General features: G+C 42.5%; 1 protein-coding gene across 2 annotated transcripts in view; it reads left to right on the plus strand.

Annotated features, from left to right (window-relative positions):
* The first annotated feature begins 397 nt into the window (after positions 1 to 397).
* PHRF1 (PHD and ring finger domains 1) overlaps positions 398 to 22606 on the plus strand; it is a 44367-nt gene continuing 22158 nt past the window's right edge. Inside the window, exons 1-9 of one of the 2 annotated variants that reach the window (XM_014604215.3) lie at positions 413 to 546; positions 4149 to 4314; positions 10531 to 10645; positions 10967 to 11083; positions 13705 to 13943; positions 15018 to 15101; positions 15590 to 15714; positions 20086 to 20186; positions 20726 to 20898. In XM_014604215.3, coding sequence (XP_014459701.1) covers positions 10555 to 10645; positions 10967 to 11083; positions 13705 to 13943; positions 15018 to 15101; positions 15590 to 15714; positions 20086 to 20186; positions 20726 to 20898 — 930 coding nt within the window. In that variant the 5' untranslated portion in view covers positions 413 to 546; positions 4149 to 4314; positions 10531 to 10554. Of the gene's footprint in view, positions 547 to 4148; positions 4315 to 10530; positions 10646 to 10966; positions 11084 to 13704; positions 13944 to 15017; positions 15102 to 15589; positions 15715 to 20085; positions 20187 to 20725; positions 20899 to 22606 lie in introns of both variants that reach the window. The other variant, XM_006263420.4, reaches the window with a different exon arrangement.

Consider the following 22606-nt stretch of genomic DNA (forward strand, 5'->3'; position numbering starts at 1 on the left):
AACATCAGCATCCTGCTCCTGGCCAGCCTAAATGTATTGCATGGTTCACCCCTTCTTTGTGCAACAGCTACTTAGCAGTAGCACATGACCTGTCTCAATTTATTGGATACCCCAGTAAATCGTGTGATATAGGTAACTTCTACACGCCCACCACCCCCAGCTGGAAGCCCAAGGCGGTGCAACCACAATCACACCCCCTTCAATGGTTCAGCCCACTGGCCCTTTTCTCCCAATGGTTCCGTCCCCAATTACCTTGCCTTCCTCCCCCCTACTAGCAACGAATGGTGCAGCCCAAATCCTGGCGCTCCTCCCCCTCCCCCCCGCATTCCTAGAGTGAATGGTTCCTGCCCGGCCCTCACGGCCCGTCCCGCGCTGGGTGGGGAAAGAACCACGTGACCCAGAAGTGCTGCGCGTTCACTTCCGGGTGGGGATCCCAGTGGTGTCCGGTTACCCCCGGCGGTGTCCCGGCCTAGGCCCTGCCTCCCCTCCACTCCTCACGGCTCCGCGGCATGTGAGCAGCGGCGGCCGGGCCTGTCTCCCACTGAGGTGAGTCACCGGTGTTCTTTGTTACTCCGAGACTTTGCGGGGGGGTCGCCCCCCCCGCGGGGCCCGGCTGCCGCCGCCGGCCTTGCTGACGTCACTCGCCGGGGGGGGGGCGCATTCGGAGCGACCCCGGCTCCTCCCGCCCGCCCCAGTGCTCGGGCCGCGTCTGTTGACATGGCAACCAGCCGCCTATTATGGGCTAGCGAAGCGCCTGGCGCGGGGGCCTGCGGGACCAGGGGGCTCCGCTCGCCCTAGCTCCGAGTCACGTCCGGGGTGTCTTTTTTCATTTTTATTATTATTTTAATGTTTTTATTTGATTTTTATCTCATTTTTTATTTGATTTTTGGTTTTTTTGAACTTTTTACTTTTTCTCTCTTGGATACTAGTTTTCTGCCTTCCCTTCATGTGTACTCTATGCCTCCTGCGTAGAGGGGGAGAAGCAGCCCTAGGACAGCTGTCTTTCCCTCTTGTAGCCGGCCGCCCCCCCCCTTCCGTTTTTTAAGCCCCAGGTGGACAAAGCCCAGTTTTGCCAAGTTTTCGATATGAAATAATTGTATTGGGAGCTGAAAACTATTGTGTTTTCTGAAAAACTCTCCAACAGCGGGGAAAAAAAAGTATGCAAATAAGTTGCTTCCATTTTAAGTAACTCCTCAACTTCTGGGAAAGGGGCCGTGGTGACTGGGGACAGAGAAAGAAGGGGTTGGGCCCAGATGCGATGGATCCCTGGTGGGTTTTCAAGGGGGGTAACAAAGATCTAGTAGATCTAACAGGGAACCTGGCAAGGACTAGACCCTGTGCGCAGGACAGGCAGTGGGAGACAGTCCACCAGCATGCTGTTTCCCCTGCTCCTTTGGGAGAATACGTAGACACACATGTACATATATATACACACACGTGCACATTTATATTCTCATAACAAGCCTGGCGCACACCCACACCGCCTGGCATCTCCAAGGTGGGCTGAAGCACAAAGCTGCGAAGGCTCAGCATAACCTTCACAGAAAAGCAGAAGGGGTCAAAGGAGCCTAGCACATTTTTCTGAAATATAATGACACAAAAAAAATCATACATTTTGAACACTTTTAGCATTATCTATTGTTCGTCGTACAAGAGTTGAAATGATCGTACAAATACGATTATCGTGCACCTGGCAACACTGACAAAGCCTTGACAGATGATGTAGTTGGGGACGGTCCTGCTCTGGACAGGGGGCTGGGCTTGGTGCCCTGAGGTCCTCTCATTGTCTGCAATTACCTGTCCAGCCCAGACAAGTTGACAGGGGCCCAAGGGAAAAATCACCAAGCAGCCAGCTTAAAAGAAACCAAGCAAGTTCCTTCTTTTTTTGTTTTTAAGGTGAGGTGTAAAGGACGCTGCCATGCAGAAGCCAGCAATATCACCCAGAGCAAAGATTTAGTTCCCTGACTAGGGGCCAGGCATTTGGAGGTTGGGTCTGTGGTGGGGTTATGGAACTTCACAGCCAAGGTCATGGCCTCAGGCTCCAGGCATCTTCAGGCTTGCAACAGGCGTGATGATGATAGGGCATGGGCTGCTTCCACCTGTGCTTTGTTCCTGATGTGCTTCCTCTGAAACAGCTGCTGTTTTCTGCTGTTAGAGATGGACCTGTTTCTTGTGCAAGTGGGGGACGCTGGGCCAAAGCCAACTAACAAAACTATAGAATCATAGAAAACTAGGGTTGATAGGGACCTCAGGAGGTCATCTTTTCCAACCACCTGCTCCGAGCAGGACCATTCCCAATGAGACCATGCTAGCCAAGGTTTTGTCTACCTGGGTCTTAAGAACCTCCAAGGATGTAGAGTGTACAAGCTCTCTGGGTATCCTGTTCCAGTGCTTTACTGTCCTCCTCCTGAGAGAGTTTTTCCTTATATCTGATGTAAGCCTCTCTTGCTACAACTTGAGACCATTGCTTCTTGTTCTGTCATCTGCCACCACTGAGAACAGTTTAGCTCCATCCTCTTTGGAACCACTCTTCAGGTAGTTGGAGTCTGCTATTAAATCCCCCCTCAGTCTTCCCTTCTGTAGATTAAATAAACCCAGTTCCCTCAGCTGCTCCTCAGCAGTTATGTGCCCCACTCCCTTAACCATTTTTGTTGCCCTCTGCTGGACTCTGTCCAATCTGTGCCCATCCTTTCTGTAGCTGGGGGAGCAGAAGGGGAAAATAAACCTCTGCACCTTCCTTAGGGGGGCAAGTGAATGCATAATAACTGAGTACTGGGGATGGCTAATGAGAAAACAGGGATGGGAGTTGACTTCATAGGTTCATAACAAGTGGTCTGAAGTGGGGGTCTTGCAGCAAAGCACACAGGGCAGGCCTGTTTGTTTTGCAGTGAAGTAACAGTGGCCACACACTCACTAAAATAGCTATGAGCTTCCCTTACTTAGGGAGGCAACTGATGCATAACAATTGATTCCTTGGAATGAAACAAGTGGGGAAAGAATTGTGGGGGAGGGGGTCAGAGATTCATAACTAGTGCTCTAAGAGGGGGACACTGATCAGAGTACACCAGCCATTGTTGGACATGGGCTACAGGGCTAGATGGACACTTGGGTGGCCCAGTATCGCTTTCAGTATTTTATTTTAATGTGGCATGGCTAAATGCCAAAGGGAAAGTATTGATGTCCTAGTGACTTAAGATGATACATTTAAAACTTAAGTTGCTAAATATTATCCATGGACTCTTGTGTGAAGTGTGGGAGATATGTTTATTATATGTATCTTCATCTATTGACTATTTTGAAATCTGCTACACTGGTGCTAAGGGCTAACCTAGGTTTCATCTACTCTGCAGAGTTTTTCAAGCATAGGTATGTCCCTAGAGGTGTGAAAAGACTGCACTGCCTAGCTGATACAGCAGTGCTGGCAAAACTTTTGGTATGGATACAGTTATGCTGGCAAAAGAGGCATTTGCTGGTTTAGCATCTATTGTTCTCGAAGGTAGTGTAGCTGTGCAGGAAGAATAACTCTTTTGGCCAAGGTACACCTACATTTATTTGTCTCTGCTGCTAGAACTTCTAACAGCAGGGAGCAGTCACTGTTGCTATGCTGCCAGAGTCTGCTCACACCCATGTGCTGTTGATAACTCGGCACCTCTTCCCCTCTGCAGCTGTGCTGGCGAAGCATGAAATTCTCTGGGGAGGCTCCAGCTGGCTGCCACTGTCTGTTCAGCAGCAGTGTGTGTAAGGATGTCTATGTACACCTGTTGGCTGCGGGATGGAGCAGCAGCCTTGCTCCATTTGGCAGAGATAGTGTAACTCGCCTGGCATACAGACGGGTTCTGCTCCCACAGGAGCTATCGTTGTGGTTGTGTTCTAAGCTGTACTGGAAAAACTTCATTGGGTAAGACAAGTCTCTGCTTAGGTGGGGGGCTTTGCTGGCAGCACTGTAGTGTAGGGACTCTGATGCAGAAAAATGATTAGTTTTGCATGATTTTACATATTTGCAGGCAGTAGTCAGCCTAACACTGACACTTGACAGGTCTTGATGTCAAAATTGTTTAGCTGTTGTATACATGTGTGTGTGTGTTCTTTCTTTGTGTTTGTCCAGTGGTCGGCACAACTGACTCATTGTTTCTTGTCCCTGTGTATAGAGTAATGGGAAAGATGGGAAGCATGCAGATGTGAAAAAACCTGCTCTTAAAAAGAGAATATTTGTAGCAAATGGAGATTGGAAGTAAAAAAGAAGGCTAAGCAGGAAGAGGAGGGGTGCTGGAAGGATCCTGGACTCTTCAGAGGCCCCAAAAGACTCTGAGGACGGTGAGGAAGAGTCTTGTGCACTGCTGTTTGTTTTTCCATAGAGCTGTATATCTCTTGCGCCTTCTCCCTGAGGAAGGCATGCAGGATTTAAAAGTACCTTTGTGAATTCTCTGTTCAATCCTCTGTGGCCTTTCTGACAGTTAAACAAAAAGCTCAAGTAGCTACAAAGGTGGAATGCTGGTGTGCATGTGTAAGCTACGGGGAGTCTGTGGGGATGAGCACTGCTTTTCAGGACTAGGGCATTTGGACTGTACGATCCAGCATTCTGGAAAAGGTGACAGACTTGGAATCTTCACTCTGAGAGTGTGTCTATCTGGCAAGGTTACCATATTTCCAGGTCCCAAAAAGCAGACGCCTGTCTGGGGAATGGAGTGGTAGGGGGATATGATGGGGGGCAGCAGTGATATGCCGGTGCCCTGCCCCTGCCTATCCTGTTGCCCCTCATTGACAAACCACATGCCCCAAGCACTGCCAGTACCTCTCACTTCCAAACAGCAGTAACCTGTCCCCCACCCCTTGCTGGTGCCCCTCACTCCCTACCCACAGTCCCCTGGTGCTGCCAGTGCCCTGCATACCTACCCCACAGTCACCTGTCCCATCCCCCATGCCCCTCACTCCTGATCCGCATCACCAGCTGCCCCCCCCTCCCCTCCCCCCAGCCCTGGCGGTGCCCCTCACTCCTGACCCACAGACCCCTGCCCCCTAGCCTTGCTGCCCAAGCAGCTCCCACATTTTGCTCTTGTTCTCTCCTCGCTATCTTGCCAGAGCCTGTGCAGGGAGCACATGACCACCAACAGTCAATCCCCAAGCAGCCTGCCCGGGAGAGCAGAGGAGCAGCAAAAAATCCAGACATTTGGCTCTTACTTTAAAAACCTGCTTGGACACAGCACCGGAGGGGGTTGCGAAAAAAGAAGACATGTCTGGGGAAAACCTGGGCATATGCTACCCCTGCTGTCTGGGCTAGTGTCTGGACACTGGTTGGATCATGTAGGCATGAAAGAAGAATCCTAGTATTGGTTCCAGTATACTAACTTGCTCATGCTCCACAACAGGGAGCTCTGGATTTTAATGCTTTTTTTTTTTTTGCTCTTTCACAGAACAGTCAGTGGGTTGCTTGTGAAAGGTACTTTAGGTCAGAAACTCTCACCCAATTAGGAAACTACATATCTCCACTTTGCCACATTCTGACCCCGTGCGAGTTAAAGCCTTCTTTGCAGCTTTCTGATTTTCTTTAGCTTTCTTTAGTAATTTGATATCCCTTTGAGCTTTGAGTGTTTGGTTGATTCAGCCAGTTTATTAGAGCATCTAATATGTGGTAGAATAATGGGAGTTACTGGGCTGTATTAACAGAAATATCATTTGCAGGTTGAGGGCAGTGATTCTTCCATTCTGTTCAGCACTGGTGAAACTCCTTTTGAAAGGCTGTGCTCAAAACCAGATGCAGTACTCCAGGGAAGATGTGGACAAATTGGAAAGAGTCCAACAGAAATTATTAAAGGTCTGGAAAGGTTAGAAGAGCTGGGATTATTTAGTCTGGAGAAGAAAAGACTGAGGGGGGAATTGGTAAATTTCAAATACTGGAAGGGTTGTTGGAAAGAGGATGGTGGTGGACTGTTCTCTTAGGGGTTTTTGCTACTTAGATTATTTTCATAGATTCATAGCCATTAGGGACTGGAAGAGATCTCACAAGATCGAGTCCAGCCCCCCCATAGGCAGGAAGTCTGCTGGGGTCAAAGGACCCCTGCAAGATAGGCATCCAAAGGCCATTTGAATGAGTAGGTGCTTGCACCACCTCTGGGGGTAGTCTGGTCCAGACCCTGGACACTCGGAGCGTAAAGAAGTTTTTCCTTATGTCCAGTCTAAATTGGCCTTGCAAAAGTTAGTAGCCGTTAGACCTGGTTATTCCTTGGGGAGCCCTGGTGAACAACTGTTCTGCAGTTGGAGAACAACTGTATTTTAATACTCTTTTGGCTTTTATAAGTTGTGTTGATCTGGCTTTGTGCTCTTGCTCATTTGTTTTGTAAGCTATTTTGTACTGAGCCTTTGCTGGGAAGGGTAGCATATATATATATTCTATCTATCTATCTAATGAATAAATTGTAGCAAAGGAGACTTAATTGGATATTAGTGCTGGCTGTCAGGATAATAGAAAAGCTGGTTGGGAATGACTGTCAGATTGGGTGTGGTTAATTGTTGGAACAGATTACTTAGAGAGATTGTGGAATCTCTTTCCTCGGACATATTTAAAATGCAGGCCAGGAAAAACACTCATCTAAGACAGAATCATCCTTATCTGAACTGCCTTTAGCAGGGTGTTGGCTAGGTTCATGTTTCTCAACCTTTTTTGTACCAGGACCCATTTGTAAACCTTGATGGCCAGTCCCTACCCAGTAAATAGTTTAAGTAGAAAACAGCCCCCGGGCCTTGTCAGTGCCCCTCACTCCCCACCCACAGCCTCCCATACCCCTATCCCTGCTGGTACCCCTCAGTCCCAACCTGGGAACTGTGGGTGGAGGACAGCAGCTCTACCCTGCCACCATGGCCCAGCTGCCACCACTCCCCTCAGGCTGCCTGTGCTGCCTATTATTCTACCTCCCTTCTGAGGTAGAGCCGCAGCTTGAAGGGGGTGGGGGGATGCTGCCTCCAGGCCATGGCATAGGGTAGAGCTGTATGTAGCCTGGTGCACAAGTGGGTGGTGGTGGGAAGATGTGAGGGCAGAGTGAGCTGCCTGCCTACAAATTTTCTTTGTATTGGTACCAATCTGCCATTGGACCAATGTATCGGTGCACCTCTAACTAAAATAGTTTAAAACGTCATCAGTTTTAACATTATTGTAAAAAAAAAAAAAAAATTGATTAAAGACTTGGGGCTGTTTATTTTACAGTAGAGCCTGTGCTTTGTTGTACGTATCTCACACCTTTAAAAAACAGGTCCTGCCCTGAGGAATCCGCAGGTTTATAGAGGTCAAAACAAGGGTTATATAAAGGTATTGATGTATGAGCAGATTGAGTGCAGGCCAACTGTCACATCACTTTTGAAGGCATTTGTTTGTTTTTATTGTGACCTGTTAGTTCTGCTCTGTTAAAAACTCAAAAATGGTTTTGCTTCAGCTCATCTTGTTCTGTTTCTAAATACCAGATACCCCCAAATTTCTCATGGATCAAAACTCTATACGGAGTTACCTTTGTAGTCTTGGCAGCTTGATTTTTGTATTTCTTATGAACTCAAACTAATCTTTAACTTAACTGAGAGTTCTGACTATCCTATGCATGCAGGATTTGCTCTTGGTTGTGATCATGTCATCAGTTATATTGGCTTGGACTTTGGAGTAGCTGTTGCAAGTTTGTGCTTTTTTATGCTTTATATATGCTTTTCACAGGATCACCAAATAAAAATATTATGAGGAGTAGGCATTACTGTTGCTCATTTTGTTCTAGATGAGGAAAATGAATAAATATTTCTACAACTGGAATCATAAAGATTACTGTTTGACTGCCTCTGATAAAATTAATCAGCTAATATTTGGTTCTTATTCCAATTTGCTCCTTTTCTGATTATTACTAATAATCTTCATTTGTTAGCTTCTCCCTCCTCTGTTCTTCCTCTGTCATGTTGTAAGGGAGGTGAGGAAAAAAGAAGGTGAAATTAATCTTGTGATTAAAACTTCATTTTAACCATCATTTATTTTCTTTAATCTCTGTGACCATCTAGGAGTTATGTAAAAGAGAGTGTGGATGGTAGCTCTCTGCACACAAAGTATGTTAATGTAGTATTAAGACAAGGTATTCAAATAGATTAAAAAGTACAAACATTGAGGTTCAGACAACGTTCTGCACTTGGCCACATTGCTCACCTTGCCATCTTGTGGTTTGTGTAAATGGCAATACTTTAAACATGAAGTGGTACTATAAATATTTGAGGAGGATTTATTGGAAATTTAACCTTTGCCAACATAGCCTAACTAACGTTGTTGCGGGACTCTTAGCCCTGACATTTCCTGACTTGCTTTACAACTGTAAAGTTGTGCTAATATAAAATTTGTGTAGTATTTAATTTATATTTCATGTATCTGTGTCTCATTTGGAATTATTCATTTGTATGTACTGCTGAAGCTTTGCAAAAAATAATAATGGAAACCATATAAAAATAAGGGCTGCTTACAGACATTAAAAAAAAAAAAAAGCCTAACACTTTACTTTAAACTTGGTGTTCCCACACCAAGCCCCCCACATGCCCAGAAGAGGTAGATCTTAATTGGACCTGGCTTGCTCAACATCTGTATAGGTCAGGTGATTTAGCGGGGCGTTTTTGGCGCTTTTATCTACTAGCTGGTTGAATAAACTAGCTAAAAGTGCCAGAAAGCCCCACTGAAGCTCCCAATCTATAAAGATGTTGCAGAGATGGGTCAAAGCAATGCACTGCTTTTTCTTGTAAAGCACAGTTGTTTTTCAGTGTCCTTTAAACACTCCTGTCAACAGATACAAATCAACTAAATGCTTAATCCTGTATTCAGGCAAGATTCCCACTGAAGTCAGTGAAGAACTTGACTATCAACCAGGCTCACAGTTAAGGTTTTTTGGCTTTTTTCATTTAACATTAATGTTGTCTGTATTCTGGTCCCTTATGGTTTAGTGAAACGTACATTTTTCAGGCCCTTAACTGCAGAGTTAGAATATACAGTTCTAAAAGGAAGCCATTAAGTGAAGATACTTAATCTGGGACCCATTGAAAGCACCTGAATAACTGAACAGTGTTGTGAGGTTCCTAAGGTTGTTTAATATCTGTCGGACACTGTGTGGAGATGATGCAGGTGACCAATCAAAATCCATATTATTGCACTGACAGAATAATTCTGGGAACCCTTTTCTGAAGATAATCTATAGGATTTGTGATACAAAAGGAACATCCTTTTGTACATGTAGGCTTCTGTAAGGAAGGTAGGGTAAACATACTTCATTGATGGGTCTCCTTGTTTTTAATTGTTTGGCTTGTATAGTAGCATACGGAGTAAAAGCAGTGGCTTGATTGTCATTAGTTATAAATTTGTATCATGGAGCATTGTCAATGTTCGTCAAGTCACTAGAAGCCTATCATAACCCCCAATTAATTTAGTTATGTCGATGTGCAGTATACCATTGTTCCTTTTTCTTCTTTCTTTTTAAGACATCATGAGATTTGAGATTGTCATCCTTGATTAGAGCTTTGTAAGGAAGAGATATTTTAAAAACCATTTTAAACACAGCATCCTTCTACCAGTTTCTTCTTCACTGAGCAAGATACAGAGATTGTTTCAATATTGAAACTATTCCTTGCATGGAGCTCAGCTTCAGAATTGGAATTTCCATACCAATATACCAGGATTGGGCTCTTTTTCAAGGATATATAGTAAGATGTAGAGTCTGTATGTAATCTCTATACACAGTGCTTTTGGCAGTAAGAATTTTTTTTCTATTTTGAATTTGCTTTTTAGAGCCAAGGGAACAAGTCGCCCTCTGGGTCTTGATACAGTCAAAGACACCTACTTTCTTCCTTCCACTTTCTCTTTCTCTCTTCACTTATCAGTCCAAACAATCTAAGTTCATCAGAAGTGCAGTCCAAGCTTCAGAAAAAACTGTATCCCTTTAACTTAACACATCTAGAATTTCATTTGACAGAAGATGTTTCTTTGTGGGTCATCTATACAGTGAATTGAAAACAGAGTTTTTCATATTTTTGACTCTTCCTCATATTTGCCACTTTTTCACAAAATGCAGCTAAAGACAGTGGGCATTCTAAGATCTGTTTCCATCTTGCAGTAGTAGTAAGTAAAGGGGGAAAGTAGTCTTCAAGCATAAGTCGTGAAGTGAGGTGGGCTATTAAATAATTTAAGGACTTGTGCTAGTATCCAGTACTGCTCTCTCATGCTGCTGTTCAGCAAGAAGACTTCAGCCTGTGGTGGTGTCAGGGCTGAGAGTGACAACTAAATGTTTGCAAATAAATATTATCTTCTTCTGTATAATGTGTCTCAAAACTGAAATGCCTTATGCTTTTTGAGAAACTTGTATTTTATCCTCTGAACATAAAGTGTGATATGCTGTGTTCCTAACATCCTTTGGTAATGTATATGCCATACCAGATTCTTTTTTTCTTCATTGTGGGATAAGCAAAATGTTGTGCTTGTTTGAGCTATCAAACTCCTTAGTGCTTATGTTACAACTAGAATTCTGTTTCTTGCAGGGAGTTAATTCCCAATGTCCTGCAATGGATGATGACAGTCAGGATGAACTGATAAACAAGAATGCTTCGCTAGCCAAAGGCAAAAGGCCAAATCTGGTGCTCCTTAGTGAAGCAGGTAAATGAAACCTCTGTCTGCTTGCATTTTTATTAGCTAAAGAGTTGTTCTGTGGAAGGAAGCCTAGCATCTGTCCCATCTCCTAGGTTCTGCATCTTCTGTTTTTGGTTTTATTGTCACTGCTAGTCAATTAAACTGTGAGCAGCACAAGGTTGACAGCTTGATACCAAATGGTAATACAAATGCTGTGAAAAACCCAGCGTTCCTTAACAGGAATTCTGACATCTGCTCGACTGTTCTGCATGCTTTTTCTGTGTAGTATATGCCTATTTTGTGATTGTGTACAATTAAGGTGTGTTTTCTTTTCTCTCATTTTAAAAGAAAGCAATGATAGCAATAGTGGAGACTCAGAAGAAGACACAGGAAGTGAGGAAGATGCCACTGATGAAGATGGAGGTGAGGAGGATGAGGAAGAAGGTGAAGATGAAGATTTAGAAGGTAAGTACTATAAATGCTTACCTCGTGTTGGCTTCAGATGTTTCTGATGGCTGGAAGAGGAAAATTGAAACTGCTTTTCTTGTGAAAGAAGCAGTGAGGTATATTTTAAGTATTTACAGCACTTATAACTGTTTCTGGTGGAGGAGTACAAAAAATATATAGCTGCTCTTGTGCCTGGTTGATACCATATTTTCTTGCATATAGCACACCCCCTTATATAATATGCACCTTGTTTTTGAAAGGCAGCATGAAGGAAAGCATCTTTTAGTAACTGAGCAGTAGCAGTAGCTAGGGAGCTGAGCCTATTCCCAAGCCTGCTGCCAGCTTTGTGTTCTGGATGAGGCCTGGGGACTGATACTATTCACAGGGGCCGGGCTCTCTGAGCCATGGCAGTTAATGCTGCCTCTGTTCCCCAACACCAAATTTCCAGGTCTGGGGTTAGCCCCACAGGACAGATCTGGCCAGTGGGCCCTCTGAGCACTACTGGCAGAGCCTGCTGTTACCACACTTCCTTGCATATAACACACAGTCCAATTTTTACCCATTGGTTTGGGGGGTGGTATAGGTCGTATGTGAGAAAGTATGGTATATTGAGAAAATAAGTTGAATTTGAAGACAACAGTTGGCATATAAGAAACATTTTGATGAGAAATATATTTGAGATGATTACATAAACAGATGGGCTGCTTTTTATTTTTTTTTTAATTTTTTTTTTTTATCATAACATCTTGTATTTTTGTTCCTGCTGTATTCAGATATTTTGTGATGCTTGTCTGTTTTCCTCCTTTAGTTTTTAATTTCTTACCTGACATTTAGGAAGATACAATTCTCTATAAGAATATTTTCTTTTTTCCTCCTTCTCCCTGCCCTGAGTTTGGGTGCATGTATACATGCATCCAAAATTTGAGATAGCTGATGTTGCAGAAGAGTGCCTGGCATTGTAATTCACAAGGAGAAACTATTGGGAAACTTGAATTATTCTTGCAGGCAATGGTAAAATAAGATCAGCAGATGTTGGTATCACATGCATTAGTGAAGTAACTCAACCAACTGATCATATTTTTATCATTTTGGCAATAATAGTGAAATAAACAGCTGAAGCAAATCCAGCTGATGCCCTGAAAATGCCAAGTCCGAAGTACTGGAATATTGGTTTTGCTTTTTAGGAAAATTGGTTCATTTAATATAATTTTTTGTTTTAAGTATATTTTTGTGGTAACAACTCATGTGCCACTACTTTTAGCATCATTCTCTTTTCTTGTATGTTTGATTCTTTTCTCACCCCTTTATGTCTGTCTCCTTAGAGACTCCTGCCTTTCAAGATGTGCACTGACTTCCTTGTGTATAGGAATTGTATAGCATATTTTAAACAGATACAATTACAAATCAAAGAAATAGTGTCATGTGATAGAGTAACAGAGCTGGCAGCTGTTTTTGGAACATGGACCTGCTGTGAACAGTTGTCTGCTGCTGTTGTGCCCAACCGATACATCAAAATAAACAAGGACGGGGTTTTCACCTTGCCTTGGAGAATTGGAATCTAGTATGCTTCAACAAAATCTACTAGCTAAATTGGTACAATAACATACATGAAAAGAGTGGTACCTGTGCCCACGGTTCCATGGAAGACTATCATAAGGTCAACTTTTGATTTTACCAAGCTAAAATTACAAGCAGGAACCTTACAATACATTACAGTAACTTTCCTTCAAGTCTTTCTAGGGTTTTTTTTGTTTTGTTTGTTTGTTTGGTTTTCTTTTTACACCTTAATATTGCTTGAGGAGAAGGGGGAAAGAGTAGATGTTAATTGAATTGAGAGAGACAGATTTTTGTAATTATGACAGAAGTATATATAGTCTGGTCATGGTGATTAGTGTGGTTCTGAAACTGCAGGGTTCATTTGGCATTTGGGTAGATTCAGATAGAATTTATGTATACAGCACATCTTGAACTTCTTTGTAAAGTGAGTAGTGTTTTCTAAATCAATCTAAAGATGTTTATTTGTGCTCAAATTAGAACATTACAACTGCGTGCCCAAAATGTTATTAATTGTCCTTTTAAAATACTCACCCCTGATGGTGAAAAATACCATACAAAAACATGATAGCCCTGTTTCATTTCCTGGAAAGCCAAATATTTTTGAGAGTGCTGGCGAAGTAGCCAGGAACAATATCTTAAAAAAGCATTGAGAACTTTTTATAAGACTGACTTTACTTTATGCTTTGTCTTTCCCTTCTGAATAAAGAAATGTCTGCCTTTGTTTTTCCATCATTGAAAATATATATGCTGCTTGTCTGGTGACTGTCTTTTTAACTTGCTGTGATACTAGTCACAACTCTAGTTTCCAAGAGAGATCAATAGCATCCTTTTCCTCTGAGGACTCTAACACTTCTTTAAAGTAGAGGGGCATTAAAAATTAGGAAGAAAAAATCACTAGGTTGTGGCATTCAGAGTGTGTGTGGTGTCTCCATCTGTCCATCTTCCTGTCCTTCACTCCCTAGTTCTCCCCCTTCTTAAAAAATCCAGCTACAGTCAGACTCCTTTCAGGGCTTGTATTTTTCCCTCTCTTAAAAACCCTGCTATGTACTTAACATTTTTTTTTCTCTCCCTTGGTTTTCAAGATGATGAGGATGATGAAGAGGAGGATGACTATGCTGAGGAAGAAGAACTGGAAACTGCTGTTGGTGAAACCACAGGTGCTTTGAAAGCAATACCACAGACAAATGGAGAGAGTGTTTCCTCTGATGAAGATGGTGAAAACTGTCCAATCTGCCTTAATACCTTTAGGGGTCAGGCAGTTGGAACTCCAGAGAGCTGTGCCCATTACTTCTGCTTAGACTGTATAGTGGAGTGGTCTAAAGTAAGTCCTTTTTCATATGGAAAACAAATGTGAAACAGCTCAACTCTTTCTCTTCTGGACATTGTTGCTTTATCTTGATATACAGCTATGGAATTATGATAAAGAGGTCAGCTTGTAGGTAGAATATTCAAACCTGATTTCTCCCGTGACATGTTTCAAAAAGTTTTCTACTTTATTTGTCAGGGATTATATTTTGCAGAGGGTTGTTCTTTTCCCCTTCCCACCCATCCCATTTTGTTCTTTTTTTCAGCAAAGGCCAAAAAGAATACCATTCCCAAGCAGTCATTATTACAACATGACAGAGTACTTCTCCCTAGGCAGCTAAGCTGAGACTTTTGATCCTAAGTCTCTTATGCAGGTTGCTGCTTGGTGAGCAGATGATTCCTTACACATTTTGAGTCTTTCATTCAAAATAAGGACCTAATCTTATTGCAGCTCTGTAGAGAAGTCTTATTTCAATGGAATTTCTGTGGGATAAGGCCCTACATGCTGGTGCCTTGAGTAATACAGATATTTGAACAAGGGAAATTCCAGAAGAATACTGACTAGCCCATCCGTTTACCCAAAGCTGCTAGCATAAGCTGCTTGATAACTGATAGCAAAACTAACTGGATTCAGGTTGCTGTAATCCAGAATGTTTAAAAAATATATACTTGGTAACATTTTAAACATTTCAGATCATTGATTGATTGTTTAAGTAGTTTTCATCTTTTCAGCATATCTTAAATACGCATGCAGACTTTAAAGAAAATATTTGGCAGAAGGATCATACTACTTCGACAATTATATATGGGTATGCATTTAAAATGATGAATAAATAACTTGGTCCTTTAGTACATTCTTGTGTAAAACTCCTTACTTCTATCTGGCAGCTCTTGATGCAACTTGTAATAGCTAAGAGAGAGATCCAGGAAACTGGATTTAAAAAAAATGTAAATGTTGAGACTTCTGGCTATTGTGGCAGGTACCATGTTGATCACATGGCAGGGAAGAGGAGACAGTTTTTTTTTTTCAATTTAGTTGAGGACTGTGCTCTATAACCCAGATAGAAAAACAACATTTTGTTTCTTTCAGAATGCCAACTCCTGTCCAGTGGATCGAATCCTGTTCAAATACATTAATATTCGGGCACAGCTGGGTGGTAAAATCCTAAAAAAGGTAGGCTTTTATTGGCTTGATGTCAGTAGATGTTCCTTATCTAGCTGTATCCTCATCTAGTTGTAATGCTAAGACCATATTTCCTGTTGAGCAGCTTAATGGTTATTTGTATGGTTCCTAAGGGCATATTGTCATGACCCACCAATGTCAAGGAAGTCAGAAACATCTAAACTTAAGTTTTCTTATCCATTTGTTTCTTTTGTGTCTGCTCTCATTCTCACTTAGAATGTTGGCCTCACTGAGTTAATTGGCTGTTCTCTATTGCTGCTGATTTCCACACAAAAGAAAGTAGATAGAAGTTGCATTGTTTACCCCATACATTGATAATCTTGAATCAGTGCATGAATTAAATTGCAGTGCTGATATGGCAGAATGGGCAGTCACTACAGTGGTCCACTATCAGGTTTTACTGCTGCTATTGCTAGTGAAATGGTAGATTGAGAGAAAAAAAAGCTTCTACTTCACATGGAAAATCATCTTTGGTTTAGATTCCTGTGGAGACTACAAAAGTTCAGGATGATGATGGTGATGAAGATGATCCAACCTTTTGTGAGGTGTGTGGTAGAAGTGACAGAGAAGACCGGCTGCTGCTGTGTGACGGCTGTGATGCAGGGTAAGAAAAGTGGAAGGCTGACTTTGACACTTTAGGTGTCTATACATGTGCTTTGAGGTGGGGTGGAGGGGGTTGCGTTTTAATTAGAGCATCTCCCAGACAGCCACTCTAATTAAAATGCTGCAGTGTCATGTATATTAATCACCCCATGTTTCAAAATGGCCAAGGGGCACTTTAACTAAAGCTGTTTCAATCAGTTTTAATTAAAGCACCCACCTGGCCATTTTGAAATGCAGGACACTTAACACATGTGATGGTGAGGCACGCTGTTCTAATTAGAACACTCCAGCAGACTCGACTAATTGAGTCTGCTCCAATGCATTCTAATTAGAATGTGTTGGGCCATGTTTATAGGCACTCTTCAGTCTCAAAGGAGAGCTCAACATAAGGAACTGAAGAAATTAGGAGTCACAGCTGGTTTTTTTAGTTTACTGGAGCCTTGTAGGCTCATTCATGTCTATAACTATTAAAATGGCTCTTGTATCAAGGGAGGAAAAGAGATGTGATTACTTCTCTCTTTCCCCCTTTGTTTTTGTAATTGAGAACAAGGAATATATTTTAAGTAATGCAACTTAATTTTTTGCATATTTCAATTAAAAAATACTTAAATATGTCTGAGACTAAGATTGTCCATGATGATTTAAAGCTGAAGTGGCATTTATCATTTTTGCAAAACTGCCCATGAATATTGCTTATCTCAGGCACAAAATCACCTTTCCATCAAGCCCAATAAAAAAAAAAAAATACTTGCTTGAGGTGAGTCGGGGACTAGAATTTTTTTAAGGCTGACTTGCAACAAATTGAATGAATGTCAGTAAATATAGCTTTGTCCCTCTGTGCCTTCATGGTCTGGAGCCCTCAGCTGCTTTCATGGTTTGGGGGAGAAGCAGAAACAGCAAGACCTAAATACTCAGACATGTCATAAAAACACCAGATAAATACAATCTAAAGTACTTGTAACCAAAAAAATGGTTTGATAAGAAAAATTCTTCTCTGCATTCAAGTTCTTCTGTAAGTTATCTTCCTCAGCCTCTGTTTCATTTTCTTCTTTGGATTTAGCCAAATCTAAGCTAGTTTTGTTTTTCCTCAAAATAAATCTCATAAAATTCTGACCTTTCCAGGTCACTGACTTTTTTTTCCCTTTGAAGTGCTTTCCATTTATTTAGACTTTGTCCTACCTACAGAGTCTGATAGGACAATACTACAAAAATACAAAATCATTCCCTTCAAATCTTACAGTTTTCCCCACTAGCTTCTAAGATTTCATCTGGCTTACGAAACTGGAACAGTATGTTTCTCATTTTTGTTTCATTGTAGTTTGAAAAAAGTAAGATAGCCAGTCTTTACAGTACCAATAATAGGCATGTACTCTTTCAGTTTCAACCCTTTAATGTGAGAGTGAAAAACCTAAGCTGTTAAGTTATGGACTCTTATTAAAGAAGCACAAGATGATCATTTTTTGTGTGTACAAGGTGGCTGAACTTATTAAATGTCATAACAGATATTAACTGCTCTGATGGTGCAGTCATGATGTTAATTTCTCTCAAGATTCACAAGTTTTGCACTGTCTTAATAGTTCTACTGTACAGTTTCATCATTTGTCACTGGTACCATTCAGAACCTTGTACAGAGAAAGAACTGATGAGAATCAAGTCGGTTCTGCTCTGTTGCTGTTAGACAGCTCTGAGAGGGGCAGTTTCTCAAGCTGTTTTTCTGTAAGAGGACCCCAGAAGGTTTGAAGAGAGAGAGCAGCAGAAATGGCATCACCTTTTGCAGGAGCCAGGATGCTTTGCAGGGAGATGAGAACAGAGATTTCTCAGTACTCAGTGTAGGGGACTTTTGATTCGGCAGTCAAAGGCTTTGAAAGATACCACTTCAGAGCAAAGCTGGAAAAGGCTAGAATAGCAAAGATCCCACCCCCTTTGCAACTTCTAAAGAACTGAGAGGGTAGTATCACAGATGCATTCTTTTCCTCTACTTGCCCTTCTCTTCCCTCCAACTCCATGGCAAGTATCCAGGAGTTGCAGAGTGATGATATACCCAGTCTATCCTGACAGCAGACAGTGGGCTCTTGGTTAGGAAGGGGGAACAGAGCTCTGCTGTTCTCACTTTACTTTATTCCAAAACTGTGTATTGTACTGTATCTTGAACAGTAGATCACACGAGGGGTTTCTGTTCTAGCAGAGGGCATCATTCATAGAAACACTGCTAATTTGAAAGTTTATGTTGGCTGAAATCCATGCTTGACAGCTACTAATTCAGTATGTAACCTCAGGCAGAAAGCTTCATCCAAGCACGTTGCTTTTATGTTGAGTAATTCATTTACCAGGGAAATCCTTTAAAAAATGGATTAACTCTAACTCTTGTAGCCATGTAGTATGAGAAGAGCCATCTTTGATAAACGGAATATACAACTGAATCTCACAGCATGAACCCTGCCTGTACAGACTGCTGAAACTGGAGTTGAATTAATGAAAGAGGTTTAACAGTTTAGTTTCTTTTGACTGCTGCTGGTCAGATGATTTAATATAGCAATTTGAGTCATTTGGCAGATCACATTTTTAAGATAAAAATATCAGTAATACTCCTTCAGCAATAACCCTTTTTAAACTTCTGCTTGTATAGAAGTACCTCTCCCTAGCAGCAAACTTAGGTCAGACTCCTGGTCCAGTTTATATGAATGAACCCTTGTGCCTTGTGTATGAAGCAATGAATCGTACTTGATACCATTATACAAGATTCCTTTTCTGTGAAAAGCCTCCATTAGCTATTCTTCTTCTTTAATACCTATCTTATGGGGTGTGAGGCTTGTATATCAAAATTACAATGCACTCCTTAATTTGCCTCTGACTGTAAAGGTTCCATTAGTTCTGATTTTCTTAATCATTGGAATCGGCATTGTTTCAAGTTAGTTTCTATACCACCTTCAATTTCTCTGGGATGCTTTGAATTCTTAGTGTGTGTGTAGATGAAACAGGGGTCCTAAATTGAAGCAGTGGGTTTTTAAAAACACCGCTTCAATTTTTAGGGCCCTTTAAACCCTTGTGTTGTGGACACACCCAAACTTACCTGCCTTTCTGGTGGCGGGGAGGGGAGGGCGAGGTGCTGGCAGTTGGAGTGGTCCCTGGGCTGCAGGGGAGCTGGTGCTTCCCTCTACAGCAGCGGCGGGCCCCCCCACCCCCTGGCGGCACCTGCCTGCAGGCACCCAGCTCGGGCAATCCTGGGGGTCACCACAGCCGTGTGGGGAAGCACTGGACCCCTGCAAAGCTCAGGCAGACTCCAGGGGGGGAAAAAAGATCAGGCTCACTGCTTTTCATTTTTTTGGGTGGAACCTGCCTTTCTAAGCTGCTGCTGAGCTTGTTGCACAGGCTTCCTGCACAGCCTCTGAGCTTCACGGAGCCTGGTGCTTCACTCCACGGCTGTAGGGCAGCAACTCCTAGGAGGAGTTTTAGTTTGCTGCACCCCAAGTCATTTAAGGTGCATTATGCTGCCGAATTTGCTACAGCGGCTGGAATTACTGCGCAATATACCGCTGACGCATGCAAACACCAACGCCATTAAAGCAGTGGAAAAGCATTTAACCCGCTTTAAAGTGTCATGTACATATGCCCCTCATTTCTTCTACACATGGCCCAAATCTCCTGTATTTTTGCTACTTTCATTTTGGCACTGTCTTGCTGCAGCTGGGTTTAGATGCCCCCCTCCTCGGCTCATGGCCCCAACCCTCAAATATGAAGTAGGCATGCGAAATAGACTTTAGGTGTGTCTTTTTAGGTGCTCCGGGATGGAGGGGAGGGGTGGGGCGCTTTAATTAGAATGGCTTCAAGAGCTGCTCTAATCCAAGTGTGTGCAGCATCATGTGTTCAGTGTCCTGCACTTCAAAATGGTGGTGGGGACACTTCAACTCAAGCTTGTTTGACAAGCTTGAGTTAAAGTGCTCCCACCATCATTTTGAAGCACAAGGATGCTAAATTCACGTGCCATGGAAACTACTGGAGTGTGCTAATTAGCATGGTCCGGCAGACTCAATTCATCAAGTCTGTTCCCACCCATACTAATTAGCACAGGTAGGAGCAGACATCCAGCATGTGCATAGGTGCCCTACTTGATTTTGAAGCTTTAAGTGGTCAAAAGAACTTCTGGAAAACCTACTGGCATCCAGGTTTCTAGTACAATTACTGTGAAGCAGTGCTGCTTTGGAAACTGATCAATGTAGGTCCACAAACAGCAGTTTAGAGCTGTCGTTCTTAGAGAATTACTAAACATGTCTGCATAGGGGATAACAGCCTTAAGTTTTCCTTGGGTGGAATAAAATATGGAGGTCTTTTCTTTTAGTGCTGATATGAAGTGCATTGTCCGTTGCTATTTTAGATATCATATGGAATGCCTTAATCCACCTCTCGGTGCGGTCCCTGTGGATGAGTGGTTCTGTCCAGCCTGTGCACCAGCTGATGGGGACTCGGCTGGTGCTGGTAAGTAGTTTAATAAAGATGGATTTTTGGCCTGACCCAGATCACCCAATACTGCTCTTCTACATAAAGATGATGCGCAATCTCTGAGTTTGACTCTTCTTCAGATTCATTGGGGTGGGCATCCTCTTTTGGACTCCATGTCTAGTAAAGGAATGCTATCAGGCTTTTAATCAGGGATTACAAATCGCAGAAATCCTTTGTTAAGAAAGCTTATCATCAGTTTGGGCCTGGCACAACAGCCTAATCAAAACAGCTTTGTGTTGCATTGCTAGCGATCCAATACCAGATTGGAAGCAGCTCTTCCTGCTGCCCAGCAAATCCACATTATTTCTTTAGCTGTCTGAAGCAAAACTGTCTGGTCCTCCCTGTGTGGCCCTCCCTGCCTAAGGTTTTATTTGCTGTGGTGTGAGGATCTATACATGTTTGAAGTGCAGAAACCAGAATGATTATCTTAATTTTCAGATTCTACAGCATAGCTTTCAGCTGTTGAATAAATCCATGCTGACACATGACCTAGAGGCTCTTTTTTTTTTTTTAAGATACAGATCATGTGAGTGAAGAAGAGGTGGCGGCCCTTGTGGCAGATGTCATCCCTACCACCAGTAGGCTACGTCCTCATGTCCGCACTCGAGCAATAGCCAGGACTCGGCAGAGTGAACGTGTTAGGGCAACAGTGAACAGAAATCGGATAACAACTGCACAGCAAATTCAGGTACTGGAAAACATCCCCTTTAGCCTAGTAATACAACCTATGTTTTTTAAAAGAAAATTTCTGGAAAAATCTCATGAAGTTAAAACAAACCTTGTAGTTATAAGATATGTTGACTTGCTAGTGGCTAAATTCTGATTGCCCAAGGTTAAATGGTTGAGGGTCTTGTAAGTTGAGGAAAAAACACAGATTGTTCTGCAGTATGTGACTGAGTCATTAAGATACAAAGCTGATGTGAAAAATGCAGTAATGTGCACACTGGAGATCAGCATTTTAAAACTGAATTAAGTTGAATTCATCACTCTGAACTCCAGAAGATTCTGGTCCATGGTGCAAAACTTCCACAAGGTAATAGTAGCTTTTCCTTTAGAAGACTACTATGGAACAATTATGCTCCTTCATGTAAGAATACAAATGCCCTGAAAACTGATGAAGCTTTTGTATAGTCTGTGGTCTGGTTTTAACCAGTGGGTTTTGTCCTTCATTGCATAAATGTTAAAAATCTTGATTCATGCTCCAGCGTGTTATGTTTTGGAGCAGGGGTGCTTAAACTCTGGCCTGTGCAGCACCCCCTGGGCCCGAAAATTTGGTGATAGGAGTGCAGGGCCAGGCAGGGATGGCTCCAGGGTGGGGGACTAGGAGGGGATAGTGCCAGATCCCAGCACCCCATCCTGGTGTGCTAGGGTGGGAGGGGGTGGTACAAGGCCCCTGGGACCCAGTCCTTGTGGGATGAGACAGCACTAGGCCCATGGAAACCAACCCCAGCCAGAGGGGGAATGATGCCAGGCCCCAGACCCAGCTCTAGGCACTTGGGTCAGGGAGTGCCGGGCCTCAGGGTTCGATTCTGGCACACGGAGCTCGATTGTGCCTGTGCATCTGCAGGGCCAAAAAGCTGAGCCACCCCTGTCTTCAAGTATTTATTAATTATGTTTATACCCCAATTGGTAGTTAGAAGTCAGAGAGTTTTTATCAGTGGTTGCAGACATAATTTAACAAGAGCCAGATATACTTCCTTTGTATTTGCCAGAGGTGCAGGGAAAATTGCAAGTTAGAAAACGAGTTTTGTTTCAATAGATAAAAATATCAGTGATGTTGTTTCAAGGAACTGACTTTGTTCCAGCATAGAGCAGGGGAAAGAAAGAGGAAAAGGAATAAGTGTTTCTTTTCATGGTCCATGGATGTCTGCTTAGGGCTGGTATCATGGCTCTTCCCTGGGGGAGTGCCAGTGTCTGGTCAGTCTGAGGTCAGGTTGAGGAAAAAGCTGAATCAGAGTTTAGCACAGTCGCTGTTGGATGGAGCTTTCATTTTTCACCTTGGAGTAATAGCATCAGATCAGTGTTGGAAAGCAAAATCCAGATAAGACCTGAAAAGCATCAGTTTTGATACCTATAACTTGGAGAGGAAGAAAAAGGAAAAACAAAGTAAAGACTAGACACAAGAAAACAAAGAGGGTGAGGGACACAAAAGAATAAACGAAGACTAAGACTTTCTCTTAACTTCTCATGAACTGAAAAATATTTCAGACCATTAATTACAGTCCTTTTGGAATTTTTCAGTTGTACTTCAACTTAAACAATCTGACTTTACAAAAAATAAAGGAACCTTGATTTTCAATTCCAAAGGAACCTTTTAGCAAAGTTAAACCTATCTGAAATATAACAGCAAGCCTAATTGGTTTTTTTTAATTAAGTTCAAACTTCCAGCTTTTGTG

Source organism: Alligator mississippiensis, chromosome 2 (genome assembly GCF_030867095.1).
Source record: "Alligator mississippiensis isolate rAllMis1 chromosome 2, rAllMis1, whole genome shotgun sequence".
In the NCBI taxonomy this organism is placed as follows: Eukaryota; Metazoa; Chordata; order Crocodylia; family Alligatoridae; genus Alligator; species Alligator mississippiensis.